Genomic DNA, 14,652 nt, shown 5'->3' on the forward strand with positions numbered 1-14,652 from the left:
ATTTTGTTGAACGTAGTTGAATGGTCCGGAAATTAAGTATTTGAGTATGACAACCCCCCCCCCCCAACCCTTAGGGCTAAGGTTTTAAGTTATGCCCAGGGGGCATATAATATTTTTCATAGAAAGCGTTGTCGTAAAAACTTCGAAAATGGCTCATTGGATTGGAAATTGGGAGGGCTATTGTCCGTTTTTATAGTCGAAAGTAATCGGAGAGAAAATCCCCCCCCCCAAATGCCCATCATTTCCCCAAACATTTGCAATCAACAATTTGATATGGCCGTTGTGTTCAACGTAGTTGAAAGGTCTGGAAATTATTACTTTGAGAATGACAACCCTCCCCCCATAGCCCTCAGGACGAGGATCCTACCTTATGCCCTTAGCCCTCAGGACGAGGATCCTACCTTATGCCCTTGGGGCATAGTTTTTTTTTTATAGAAAGTTTTGTCGTAGAAGCTAAAAAAGGGCTCATTCCATTGGAAATTGAGGACTAGTGCCTTTTTTATTAGTCGCAAGTGATCAGGGGGCAAATGCCTCCCTCCATGCCCATCATTTCCCCTAACATTTACAATAAAGATTTTGAGATAGCTAATTTGTTCAGCGTATCCGAAAGGTCTGGAACTTATGTTTTTGAGGATAACAAATCCCCCCAGCCCTCAGGGCAAGGGTTGTAAGTTATGCCCTGGGGACATATAAGGCTTTTATAGAAAGCATGGTCACATAAACTTCGAAGGGGTCTCATTGGATTGTTAATCAGACGCTCTAGTGTTCTTTTTAAGAGTCAAAGTGATCGGAGATCATATAACAAGGCTTTTGGGGTTGAAACAAACCACAGAGATTAGGGGCAAGGGTTGTAAGTTATGCCCAGGGGGTATTTAAGGTTTTTATGGAAGGGGTGGTTGTTTAACTTTAGAAGAAGGTCATTCTTTCTCCCTGAAAAAGACTAAGTCAATATAAAACGAACAAAACTTAATTAAGAAAAACTTTTTCCACAAAATAAGTTTTAAAAAAAAGTAAAGAACTCCATTAAACCAAAAATGAGCAACAATAGAATCAAATAATCTACCACGAATACAACTACAGCAAATCAGTATCTATAAATCAATGAAACCCAAAACAAACAGAAATTAAAATAAATAACAGTCAAACTCAAAACGAGCAGAAATTAATATGAGAGGGGTTCTAAACCCCATGCTTTCTAAAAGCCAGAATATAATTTGTACTTTATTGAAAAAAATCTTTTATATGTTTTCACTTTTATAACTTTATGAAATAAAAAATTAATTAAGATTTTAAGGTATAAATATCAGCATTTGTATATTAAACTGACAATGCACATTTTTTCTCAGTAAAATCATTTGAATTTTTTCAGTAAAGTACAAATTTTATTCTGACTTTTAGAAAGCATGGGGTTTAACCCTATTCATATTAATTTCTGCTTGTTTTTATTTTGACTGTTATTTACTTTAATTTCTGTTGTTGTTGTTTTTTTTTGTTTTTTTTTTTTGGGGGGGGGGGTCATTTATTTATTGATACAGATTTGCGGTAGTTATATGCTTGGTAGATTATTTGATTCCATTTTTTTTTAATTTTTGGTTTAACCGAGTTTTACTTTTTTTTGAAAACTTATTTTGTGGAAAGTTTTTCAAATTAATAACTCAATAAAGACGGTTCATTTCATGATATTATCGAGTTATGAATAACGCTGCAGTATTCATATTGTACTATTTGTATGTTTTATAGTTATTAACAAAGAAATATGTGCTTTGGAAATATTATTTTCATTGTATCAATTTAACTCGTTTTTAGCTGTAACCTAGATTTATAAAAAATTTGTCAGGCTCAGTTATGCTTGCAGCAAGTAGGTTCAAAGTTTTTCATCCCTTGAGTAAGGGGGGGGGGGGTTCAAAACCTGAAAAAAGTAAAATTGAGGACATATTTTTTTAATGCTCTCCATAAGGATCCTTTTAACGAATTTAGTGGGGAATCTTCTTCTGTTTACTTTATATGTAGGTACAAGAATAGTCAACTGTAAAGTTAATTTCCTAAATATCGGCAGTGGCTAAAATTAAGCCTCGTATACAACAGCTTCAAGAACATGGTGGATAACTACTTGGGCTTAAAAAAGGAAAAAAATAAAATATATATATCGTAGTTTATAATTTGTCCTTGTCGTTAGAAAGTGCCATTAAAGGTAAATCAATCATTATAAGGAGCAGTTACTACTTTCAAATGTGAAAGACACAACTAGTACAGGGCACATATGAACATTAAACAAAATCATGATCTTTTTTATAAGCCTTAAATATCGATTCTTGCACATGCTCGGTATGATATAAGTTGACAGTCTTTATACTTCTCTTACAAACAAGTTAAACATAATATAAGATTGGTCATACGTAAAATAACAAAGAAAAACAAGAACACCTTTAACTTAACCTACTCCAATTTCATTTTCTTGCAATGATTTGATAAATAACTTTATAATTTTTGTTTTATACTTAATAGTTTCATGGTCACTTTTATCCCAATAAGAAATTCTAACAACTATAAATTTACACCCAGCACATATTCAGGGAATTTGAGGGCTCCTACTCTCCAGACATATCACGATACTCGACTTTTTCTTGAATACACAGGAAACCTCTGAACCAATATTATTAGACGAATTCCCATATTGGTTATGGTTATTATGAGTCAATAAAGTTCAAAAACCCTTTCAAGGAGAAACCCTATAAACTGTCCTAAAACTAGACAATTAATATAGTATAATTTTACGACAGCGTCGACAAATAGTGATTTTATAAAGAACACAATCCACCATCAAGTTTAAGAGCCCTTTATGTTGGCACCAAATCTACTTATCATTGACGACTTTTCAGGTATGCTATGTTTTTAACCTAGAAAGACTGCTTCAACATTCAGAAACAGCCTATAGTGCCATAGAACGAGTACTTTAATGTTTTGCGGATATCTTGGTCACCAACTGCTGACACCAGGTGGGTAATAAATCTGTTAGGAATATCGATAATTTTTGAAGCGAGTGAAGTGATTTTTGTTAACACACACCAGGAGAGACAAACTTTTCAATTGGCAATCATTAGACAAAAATTGGTATACTGATCCTCATTTACCAGGAGTGGTTTTGTTTTTGACTGGACTACCCTATGAGAGTCTACTCCTAGCTTAATTGTAACAAAATTTCAGTCAGAGCAAAACATTCTTAAGCAGTCATACATATTTACAAATCAGCAAAGTAATAATAATAAAAATAAAAAAAATATTTGCCGTTGGGCAGCCAATTGTAAAAACCAGAGGAATAAATTTGAACTAAGGAATCCTTAGTATTCAAGTAGTTTAGGAAAAGAAAAGGAAATATTTGCTCAGGAAAAAGGAAGCCTCTTAATTCTCTTGTTATTCATTAAAATGCATCAGAAATACAATGACACTAAAATTTTGGTTTACTGGCAGCCCTTTTCTGATTCTAGATTCCACATATCCCTGACACTTTTTTGTTGTTGCAATTTACAAGTAAAAATTACCTACATTGATTTGAAATATTGTTAACGGACACTAAAATCATAAAAAAGAAAGGAGAGCATCCTCCCATGACGCTGACCGCCCTCCCAGAATATGTTCACAAACCAAGCTCTAAAAATGATTTCCACATTCTTTACTCAACCCCAATGTTGAGCGCTTTTGCAATATTTATAGTATTCACAAAAAAAGGCTTGAAGACATTGAGAATACTGAAGTTCTTTTTAAAGTAAATCATAAACATAGTTAGAACACATTCTTTGAACAACTCTGTTCTTCTGAAAACTACTTAGGTTAAAGATAATTTTCACGTGAAAGAGGATTAAAATCATAGCAAATTTTTAAGTCATCATTAAAACCTTCAAAACTCAAGAATTGAGATTCACATACAAATTGTTCTCAACAATCACAAAATGCAGGCAGGTCAGGCGAAATGCTAATCAAGCCGGACAAGACAATCTATCGTGGAATCTTTAAATATATTAGTCCAATTTTATAATGATCCTACTTTAGTAAATCCCATTGAACCCTACTTTTTCTTTCCCAATTGCAAATTATTTACCAAACATCAACATTTAAATAAGTCGTAACTAAATAAACCGCAGCAAAATCAGTTAAATGTAGTTGCCACTCATATTATTCAGCAATATGTTTAAAGTTTTTGATACGTATTAAGCACATCAAAAAATTAAATAGATGTATGTACAGGTTTAGATGCTACGAGTTACATTACAGACCTGTCAACGGTGCAGCCATATTTGGTATAATGTTGCCGTTTTGCAGGGCTCCAAGACCGCCATCACTCATGGTTCTTTTTGGATCTGGATTTAATTTCTCCTCCAACGGTCTTTTTAGGCCTCCGTTGGCCTCTGGGTTCTGAATTCGGTTGATTTTGATGGTAAGACTTTGCAGCTGGAAATAAAAAAACTAAATAAAACTCAATATCTCCTATTAAAAGATATTAGCAGGTGTAAATTTTAGTATAAAATATCTTACAAACTTGGCAGTCAAATCATCCTAGAATAGCTTGCAAGTAGCAATAGTAATTCCTGGAATGAGAAGGAGAGATAATAACTGTGAACACGAAGCAAAAGAGAGAAAATAAAGAACAACGAAACCAGGAAATTTATAGAAACATTTTAAAAACATAGTTTCAACACAGCTGTCCAACTCCAACTAAACAAGTCTTAGCTGCTAATCCCTACTAATTTCAACTGAAATCCTACAGGTAATTTTTATGGAAACAGATGACAAAAATCTTAGCCCTTTCCTCGCAGAAGCCCAATTGAGAAAGAACACCTACCGCTGATGTATGTCAATAATGGCCTTGATCCAGTTTTAAAAGGTGGTTACAGTTATTCTGGATATCATGAGTTTTTGGTTATGTTGAACAGAAAATCTTATTAGCTAGACTTGAGATAGATAGATAAATTGTACTTCATACAAATATAAACAACAAAAAATTAAATAAAGCCAACAGGGAACAGTGGATTCTGTTTTAAAACCCTTATTGTGATAACTCCCATATGTTGAAGGAAGGAACTAATAATATAACTGGTCACACTACTATCAGAAGATATGGTCAGGACATGCAGTATGCCACCAGAATTTGTATTGGGTTTGCTATTGTGCTTTGTATGCATAAATAACATTAAAGATGTTTAAGACAGGAGTCAGCAATAAGATGAACTGATAATAAATAGTGGGATAATACTTCCAAATTTTTGATGAAAACACTCAATTGACAAAATCCGCAAAGACAACAGATTATCAGAAGAATTGAATAAAACAAAGGTGGTTGATTATCAAAAAATGAGTCTATATGAAAGACTGATTATTAGTAAGAAGAAAAACAAAACCAACGTTGCTTGATAGAAGAGCAAACCTTTACTCCTGGATTGAAGGTATTGAGTGGCAGAGTGGATTAAACCGCCATGGTAGATGAATGCCTCAGTTTTAAATACGAGTATTATATTACATTTATTAACAATAAAATACCAAAAAATGCTTGAATCCTGCAGAAATTAAAGAATCTTTCACGAAAATGTTACCAAAATGTTGTGTTTCTCTCTCAATCATCTATATTTGTTGAAATGCATCCCAGCTTAGTTCTAATAGTTTGCTGGCAATTTATACCTGGTTTGTTTACAACAAATTAAAGCCAATTGAATCTTGACTAGTGATTTAATAAAAAAAAAAAAAAAACTGTTTAAGTATGAGCCTCCTTTGATTATATCCCTCCATAGCAGAAGGGAACACAGTTATACAATAGAAATTTTGAATTGTTTAGGACACAACTCCAATCCTTACACAGTATAGGCTTTATATGAGATATATTCAGCCAGAAAGTACAGGCTTCCAGTAACAGCTCTAGATGAACTTTGCACATCTTTGTGAAGTATCTCACCTTAGCCAATATTGCAACAATGAGATGAATGGCCATTTTAAAGGACGTCATTTTGTGAGCGATAAACTAATATGGATTAAATCTTTGAGTAGGTGAGCAAAAAATTTAAATCAATAAAAATAAATGATCAAGGGAAAATGACCACTTTGTGTCCAGATTCTCTCCAAATTTACACTGATGGCTCGGATAAAGGCAGCAAATACGGCTCTGCATCTGTTATCCCAAGTTATTCACTGAATATGAAAACCAGACTTCCTGACAATACTTCCATCCTCACTGCAAACCTATCGGCAATAAAAGAGGCTTCAAAGGTCATCAATATTTATCCACCGGCTTCCAAAAGAGTAGCATTGCTCTCAGACACCAAAGGCGCCCTTCAGCTCATTGATAATATCCATTGGAGTGCTAAGGATACAGACCTGAGGACAATCAGAGATCAAGATAATTTCGGAGACCACACTGCCTTTCCATGACGATAAGATAAAAGTTCAAAATAGGGATAAAATCCTTTTTAATAGACAGTGTATAGAAATTCACAAAAATACCAGATATTTCGGTCACATATAAAGTGACTGTCATCAGTAGTTAAACTTTTACTTTTACTACTGATGACGGTCACTGTACGTGTGACCGAAATATCTGGTATTTTTGTGAATTTCCATACACTGTCTATTAAAAAGGATTTTATCCCTATTTTGAACTTTTATTTTATAATCAGAGATCAATTAATCAGTCTCCAAAATAGCCTTATTGAAGTCAAGTTTTAGCATATCCCCAGCCACCAAGGCATCAAATATTATGAGGTAGCAGACCAGCTAGCTAGTAGCTCATTGGATAATCCAATTAATCCCAATTTAAGGCCCAGACCTTCAGATACATCCTCAGAAGAAGAGTTCCTTTAAAAACAAAAATGCCCATTCGATCCTTACTTCCATCACAGGCAGATAACATTCTTTATTATAAAATCAAAAGCAACTCTTGGATCCTGAGGAATGAGGAGTTTATTTGGCATAAACGAGCCGATCCATATTGCAGGTTTTGCAACTCATTTCCAGAATCCTTGAACCACTTGATTTTTGAATGTCAATGCATCCAGCAGGAAGAAATCAACATTAGGAGAATCTTCAGTACGGCAAAGCTCCAGCCTGACATGAACGTGTTGCTGCTCTCAAACCTACCAGCTAACATTGAAAGACATCTATACAAAATTATTTTCGATTTCCTAAGACATAACAATATCTGCAAGTACTTCATATAGATGGTGGCAAGACTTATTCCTGACCCATTATCCCCTGTAGATTGAAAACCGTCGTGAAGCCAAAAGGAGATCGAAATGGACTCCAGAACTTTTTTTTTGTTGCAGACTACTTATTACTATAGGGCAAGACAAATTACAATGATAAAAGTTTTTTCTTTCCACTGATAATAAGACCTAGTGAAGATAAAACCCTAGATATGATAAGGTGGTCATGTCAATCCAAGCGCAAAACATTAAGGTGGACATTTTAGGGACTAAAATTGACGTAAAAAATTACCTGGCAGGCTTAAAAGCGCCAGACTGGAGGTTTGTATTGTTAAAGATCCTCCAAATATTTACTTTTTCTTGATGGATGGATTGACATCCAAAAATTAATTTACTCAGGGATTCTGGAATAGGGTTTCAAAATCTGCAGTATGGATCAGTTCGTTTATGCCAAGTAAATTCCTCTTTTCTCAGAATCAAAGAGTTGCTTTTGGTTCTGTAATGATGAATATTGCCTGCCCTTGACGAAAATAAGGACATTCTTGTGTTTGAAGGGATCATTCTTCTGAGCACGTCTATGAAGGTCCAGGCTTAAATAGATTATTTAAGGGGCTACTGGCTAGCTGGTCTTCCACTTCATTATATTTGCTGGAACTTGGGGATGTGCTGGAACTTGATACTAATAAGGGTATTTTGGAGACCGATTATTTGTCCGCCTATTGTCATCTTGCTTATATGTGTCACTCCAATGGATATTATCAATGAGCTGAACGGCACCTTTGGAATCTGAAAGCATTAGTACTTTTTTTTTGAGGCCAGCAGATTAATATTGACAACATTTAAAGCCTCTTTTATGGCTGACATCTCTTCAGTGAGGGTGGAACTGCTATCAGGAAGTCTTTTTTGTTTATATATTCAATGAATAACTTGGGACAATAAATGCAGAGGCACATTTGCTGGCTTTTATCAAACCATCAGTATATATTTGGAGAAACTCTGGATATAAAGGGGTCAATTTCTAATGAAAAAGCACCTGAATTCGGATTGGCAGGTAACATGTCTTTTAAATGGGTATAAACTCAAGTGAAACACTTGGAGGTGACATTTGTCACACCAGGTGGGACATGAAATAGCTAAAACAAGGTGATTCAAGTTTCAAAGATGGGACTAGATCATTAAATGTTTTCCATTACCTTATGGATGTCAAACTATGTGAGAAACAACGTTTGGCAAAAGCAAGCTTAAAAATATCATACTCGTATCCCATCGCTTATACCTTGCTATAATATTTAGTGAATAGCATATTCTGTATTTCTAAAATAAAGGGCCGACCAGTTAAATGAATCACTTTATTTGAGGGGCATTGAGCCTGAAGCTCTAGGACATTTTGTTCACTGCATTTTGAATTGTTTGTAATCTGGCAAGATTAGTCTCACTGCATTCTCCATATGTTTTCAATAGCATTGTCAACATTCAAACAAACCTTCAAATCAAACAGTTCGTGGTAATGAACAGTAAGGAGCAACACGGCTAAACAGTAACCAAAACTCTAAAAACGGAATTTATCACGGAACTATCAATAAATATATCGAAAGAATCGGCTTATTATGCTGATTCCAAATATATAAGATTCATTAAGCTAACGTGTTACCCATAAAAGGCTACGTGCCTCATAAAATTTGCCTGGTTTTCGAAAAAGGGGGAAACACCACCTAAAAGTTAAGAAATCTTGATGAAAATCACACCGTCAGATTCAGTGTATCTGAGAACTTTATTGCAGAGGTTTCAAGCTCCTATCTGCAAAATTTTAAAAATTTGTAATTTGTTGTCCGAAGAAAGATCATGGATGCGTGTTTATTTTTTTCCTAGGGGCGATTGCATCAAACCAATGTTCCTAGAACTATTGAAGGGCAACTAGCCCACACGATGTGCCCTTTTCCCCCAAAATTGTCCGATCAAATTTTTGAGATAGCAATTTTGTTTAGCATAATTGAAAAGTCCCAAAACTATGCTTTTGAAGATAATATGCCCCCTCCCCAGCCACTGGGGTCGGTTATGAGTAAAATCTAAGTTCTCCTTTATTTACCGAGGAATAAAATTATGGAATAGTAATGGGAAGACAATCAATGAAACAAAAAGGTTCGAAAATTTAGAAATAAAGTCAAAGAAAAAATGTATTCTAAATTAAGTTTTAAATTATTATTGGTCATTGGGAAGTAGACATTATTCGAGAGGGAGAGAGAGAAATTTTGTGCTAGGGTTGGGTTTTGATGGGGATATTTTACTGCATGGAGAGAAATTTCCGGGTATTCCAGAATTCCTATACGAAATTCTTTCCATTTGTCGTATTTTCTCTTTGCCTACTCAATTTTGCATGTGGAAATGTTCTGCGGGAAATTTTCAGCGTGCTTTGATTTCCGGGAAATAATTTTCATGGAAGAAGAGGGCGGAAAATCTGAGTGATCGAAAAAAAATAAAAAAAATAGAACTTAAGTCTTTTTCAAATGAAAGCATGATAAGGAGAATTTTTCAGGTTGAAACATCTGCAAGAAACTTTATAGAGAGGGGGGTTATTTTACGTGAGAGGAACTATCCACGGAGTGAGCCAGATTACCAGCATTATTTGAAAAAACGATCAGAAATTAAATTAAAACGAGTTGTTTCCAACTGAAAGTAAGGAGCAACATTACAACTCGAAACGAACAGGAATTAATCAGTATATGAAAGAGTTGGCCCCCTTCTCAATGCCTTGCTCCTGATGCTAACGTTTGACTGTTTGTCCCAATTTTAAAGAACAACTCCCGAAACAGAAGAGTTGTTCAATTAGAATAAAAAGTTTTTTTTATAAGTGCAACAAACTTTAGCATGAAGAGCAAGGTATTGAGAAGGGCAACCCCTTCATATACAGAGTAATTTCTGTTCGTTTTTTTTTATTAGCTAAGTAATTACCGTAATACATTATTGACAATACTATTTACATCTTTAACTGCTGACCATTGAACTAAGTCGTCCTTTTAGAATTTGGCAAATGAATTTCTTGCAAACTTGGCCAAAAGCTGACTCAAAGTCAACTAACACTGCAGTCATCCTCTAGGTCAGCGATCGGGGAACCGGGGTAAATTACCCCAAATGGGGTAAAAACGAAACTTTTGTGAGAGAAAAGTATGTATTTTTAGTTTGCTATTTTATAAACCTGTTGGTATTTTTTTCCAACTTAACAATTTAGCGACACATGCAGGCCACGCCACTTCACTCCCCACCACTTGAGTGCTCTCGAGTTAAATTTTTGCGCAGTAAAGGACAGCCCCAGCTACCTGCTCAGTCCGTGCCATGCCGTCAAGATACAAATACATTGACGAGTCAGAGCCAGTTTTTCTAGTTAGTTGCTGACAAGACCACCATTTTACCATTAATCATCAACATATCGATAAAGGTTAGCTGCAGTTTGAAAATTTAATTCAAGTATATTAGTTATTATTTTCTGTCTCCCTTCAGATGGCAGCAAATAGAAAAAGAGCATACCAAGACCAATTCCTTAACTACGGTTTTAGACAGATAGAAGACAATGGTACAATGAAACCACGTTGTATTGTATATATGAAGATATTGACTTCAGAATCTTTAGAAACTGAATTCAGTGCCCTTGTCTGCGAGAATTGTGAAAGAACGAATTTCTATATTAGCAGAAAATGTGAAGGAACAGGTTATTTTCGCATTAAAACAGGCTAAATATTTCGCTATTCAGCTTAGTAGCAATTCACAGCTACTGGTATATGTTCGCTACCACGGTGCAGATAATTTTGAAGAGAAATTGCTGTTTTGTTCTCCTCTCGAGTTGAGATCTCGTGGAATTGATGTCTAGAATAAAGTAAATGAATACTTCAATGAAGAAAGTTTAAAATGGGAAAACTGTATTTCTGTTTCTTTGGATGCAGCTCCGGTGGGTCATATAAATGGTTTTTCAGCTTTCGTAAAAAAAAAAACCTTAAATATTGAAGTTACTCACTGTATGATCCATCGTCAAGCCCTTATGGTCAAATATTTAGAACCTACACTGGAAGCCGTCATAGATGATGTCATCAAGATTGTTAATTTTATCAAGGGATATACACTAAACACTCGGCTATTTCGTGAATAATGTTAGGACGGTGAAGCTGAATATACGGACTTACTTTACTATACAGAAGTAAGGTGGCTCTCTCTTGGAAATGTACTAAATCGAGCACGGACTCTCAAAACTGAAGTCCAAATTTTTATGGTTGATCAAAAAAATATTTTCGCAGATAAGTTAAAAACTTTTCCTGGGTTTCATATCTCGCATATTTAGCGAACATTTTTGAGGGTATAAAAATATTAAACAAAGAATTGCAAGGAAAGAATATCAATATCATTTCAGCGAGAGAAATAGTGTCAGCGTTTGGATTAAAGCTGCAATATTGGAGACAGAAAGTAGAACAGAACAAGACAGCTTCTTTTTCAAGGTTAGCTTTGTTTTTTGGAGGTTACGAAAATGTTACTTTTGCTGACATCAAGGATACAATTGTAAGACATCTTATCCAACTCGAAAATCTGTTTCCAGATTACTTTCCAGATCTTGATACACGTACTGTCGGTTGGATTGTAGATCCTTTTAAATGGCAAATTGCTATGATACTAGAAGATCGTTCAGGTTTGACAGAAGCAATTTTTGAACTTCGATCTAATACTGAAGCACGCATTCAGTTTGAGAGTAAACCAAACCTGTCGTCTTTTTGGATGTCAAAAGCCTTTAAAATTCCTCATGATGAGGCGTTTAAAAAATTGCTGCCATTTTGAACAACATATTTGTGCGAACAAGGCTTCTCCACTCTAATGAACATAAAAACGAAGAGCAGAAATCGATTAAACACCGAAAACTGTATTCAAATCGCACTTACATCAAAGAGTCCCAATTTTGAAGCAATTGTATCAAACATGAAACAACATCATTTCTCCAAAACGTGAAGGAAGAATGTTTTCAATTATTCTTTTGTGCTAATTTTTTCAATTCTTTTTTTTTGTACCACCATTATTATTATAATTTGTTATGGTACCCCAAAATGTAAACCCTCAATTGTACCCCAATAGGTTTCAATTTGTTATATATACTGCTTGTATTACTATTATTACCGTTATGCATTACTAGTACTAGGTACTACATTGATAAATTGAATAAGTTATGTTTAAATTAAATTTTTATTTATTATTTTCTTTTCAGAATTACCGTGAGGGGCTATAATATGAAAGATGCTAAAAGGAGGCGATTTCTTCTTTTTTTTGCTCTTCACCATGGGGTAATATCAAATTACACAAAGATATTTCGGGGGAATGATTAAAAAAGTTCCCGATCGCTGCTCTAGCCTAGAGCAGCGATCGGGAACTTTTTTAACAGCCTCTAGGTAATGCTAAGTACACGAACTGGATCTTTATTTTCAGAATTGTCAATTTTATCTTCTGAAATATCTATACCATAAAAATCTACAACAATCAGATATTTTATGAATTGATGTGGAGACATCTGTCTCTGTCAACTTTCTCCAATGGATAAGTGAGGTCTGGGAGTATTTACAACTTCTATTTTACCAACTGAATTGTAGTGGTTAATCTAAACTTCTAAATTAGCAATTAAGAATAGATCAGTAGTCAACTCGCCTTACAACATGTCAGTCTGTCCAATTAATATTAGTTAGTTTTATTTTTTAATATTGTATCAATATATATCTTTTAAAGAAGTTTTCTTATACATTCAGGTTTCCTAAGGAAACAGTGTTGACAGATAAAATTGTTTCATAATTCATACAGGATGGAGGGGAACATATACAAAAAAAAAACAAAAAAAAAACATTTTTTAGGCCACTATTTTCCAGTTTTTTCAGTGAGTCTCTAGAAGCAATCTTAGGGAAGGGTCTTACACCTTTGAGTAGATAATGAGGGTTTAAGTAAGACATCAGATTGAAACCCAAGGGAACAAGAACAAACCTGGATATTTAAGCAATAGAGAAGTTAAAACTATGAAGCACAAATATTTTAAGTGATGCATTCTAATCTTTCCCTACCTTGAAAGTTCTGCTGGCCCTAGTGTTCCCATAATTATTGAAGTAAAAAAACTAGAATTAGGGAGCTTTGAAATGACAGAAAATATGCATGAATACAGGATTTTGTTGTTTTTAGTAAATTTCCAAATCTTGATATTCTTTTTTATAATCTTTTTTCAGTGGTTTGCAATTTATCGAAATAAGAGGACAAATGTATTTAAAAATATACCTTTACACCAGTTTCAAACTGGCAAGTCCGCACTTTGGTCAACTTTCAGAAACTGCCCACTTTTCTAGCTCCAAATATAAAGTACCTGAAAAATATATTTTGTTAAAAAGCAGTGTTAAGATAGATGTGAATAGACACCAGCAATTCAATTTCACAATTGGTGAAGTAGAATAAGACCTTTCACAAGAAAACAAAGAAAAGAAACAAGGATGATTTCCAACAAGAAAAAACGAAAAGACAAACCAAAGTTTTTGGCATATTTCTTCTAAACTGCCATGAGCACTCCAAAAAAGCAAGAATAAAAGAAAAAAGATTAACTTTTTGAAGTTAACTACACACAACCAAAGAATTGAGTTAATTTTTTGGTTCATGTAGTTAACTTAGTATTAGCCAAAAAATGTGCTTTTTTTTACTTGCTGAAAAAATCACTTTTTTGGTTTTTAATTTAGTTTTTTGTCAAACATCATATACAGTGAGTATAGTCTTAGAAGATATTGCTGAATAATAATTATTGTTTGACTGTCCGTTATTTTACATTCTCAACTTTTTACTATTGACAGAGATTAAACCCTGGAAACCTTGATCAGATTTGCCACTTAATGGTGCTCTCTATTTCACCAGTTATTGCTGGATTATAAAATTTGAGTAAGCCCTAACATTAATTATCATAATATTCATCATCTGTATTATACCTTTTAATATTAATTTCTATCTTTAAACAAAAAAGATTATGGTGTGTGGAATAATATACAAAAATGTAGATTTTCAGAAGTTTATTGTGTATATCATGAACAACCTGTGCCTGTATGACAAACTGATACAAAACACATCAATACAGTCTGACATCCAGACAGAAAATGTCTTGTGGTCTCTTTCTTAAAGAATTAGATGAATATACCTAGATTATTGTGACTGGTCATATCAATGATTCTGAGCAATGGAAGCAAAGAACTGCACAAAGCACTTTTCAACTCTCATGCAACTGTTTTTCATACATAAATGTAAATTAAGTCAAACATTTAACAGCATGTAATTTTCTATTCAAGTGCTCTATTCTTATAAAAACAAAGAAGTCACAACTGATTCTGAAATAGAAAAATGCAGTATGAATTTCAATATTAGCTAAAAAAAAATTTCTCTTGACTGCTTGGAGATTGAGATCTTGGGGATTTGACCGCCTTTCCTT

At 34.0% G+C, this 14,652-nt stretch overlaps 1 protein-coding gene across 1 annotated transcript in view; it reads right to left on the bottom strand.

Moving 5' to 3' along the window:
* Window positions 1–14,652, bottom strand: part of Psi (P-element somatic inhibitor) — a 53,344-nt gene that overhangs the window by 15,006 nt on the left and 23,686 nt on the right. The window contains exons 2-3 of the mRNA XM_089089581.1: window positions 13,467–13,551; window positions 4,272–4,446 (exon numbers count right to left, since the gene is read on the bottom strand). Of these exons, the coding sequence (XP_088945707.1) occupies window positions 4,272–4,341 (70 nt within the window). The 5' untranslated portion in view covers window positions 4,342–4,446; window positions 13,467–13,551. The remainder of the gene's footprint in view (window positions 1–4,271; window positions 4,447–13,466; window positions 13,552–14,652) is intronic.

This window comes from Artemia sp. Qi Xiang Cuo, chromosome 5, assembly GCF_049724085.1.
Source record: "Artemia sp. Qi Xiang Cuo chromosome 5, ASM4972408v1, whole genome shotgun sequence".
Lineage (NCBI taxonomy): Eukaryota > Metazoa > Arthropoda > Branchiopoda > Anostraca > Artemiidae > Artemia > Artemia sp. Qi Xiang Cuo.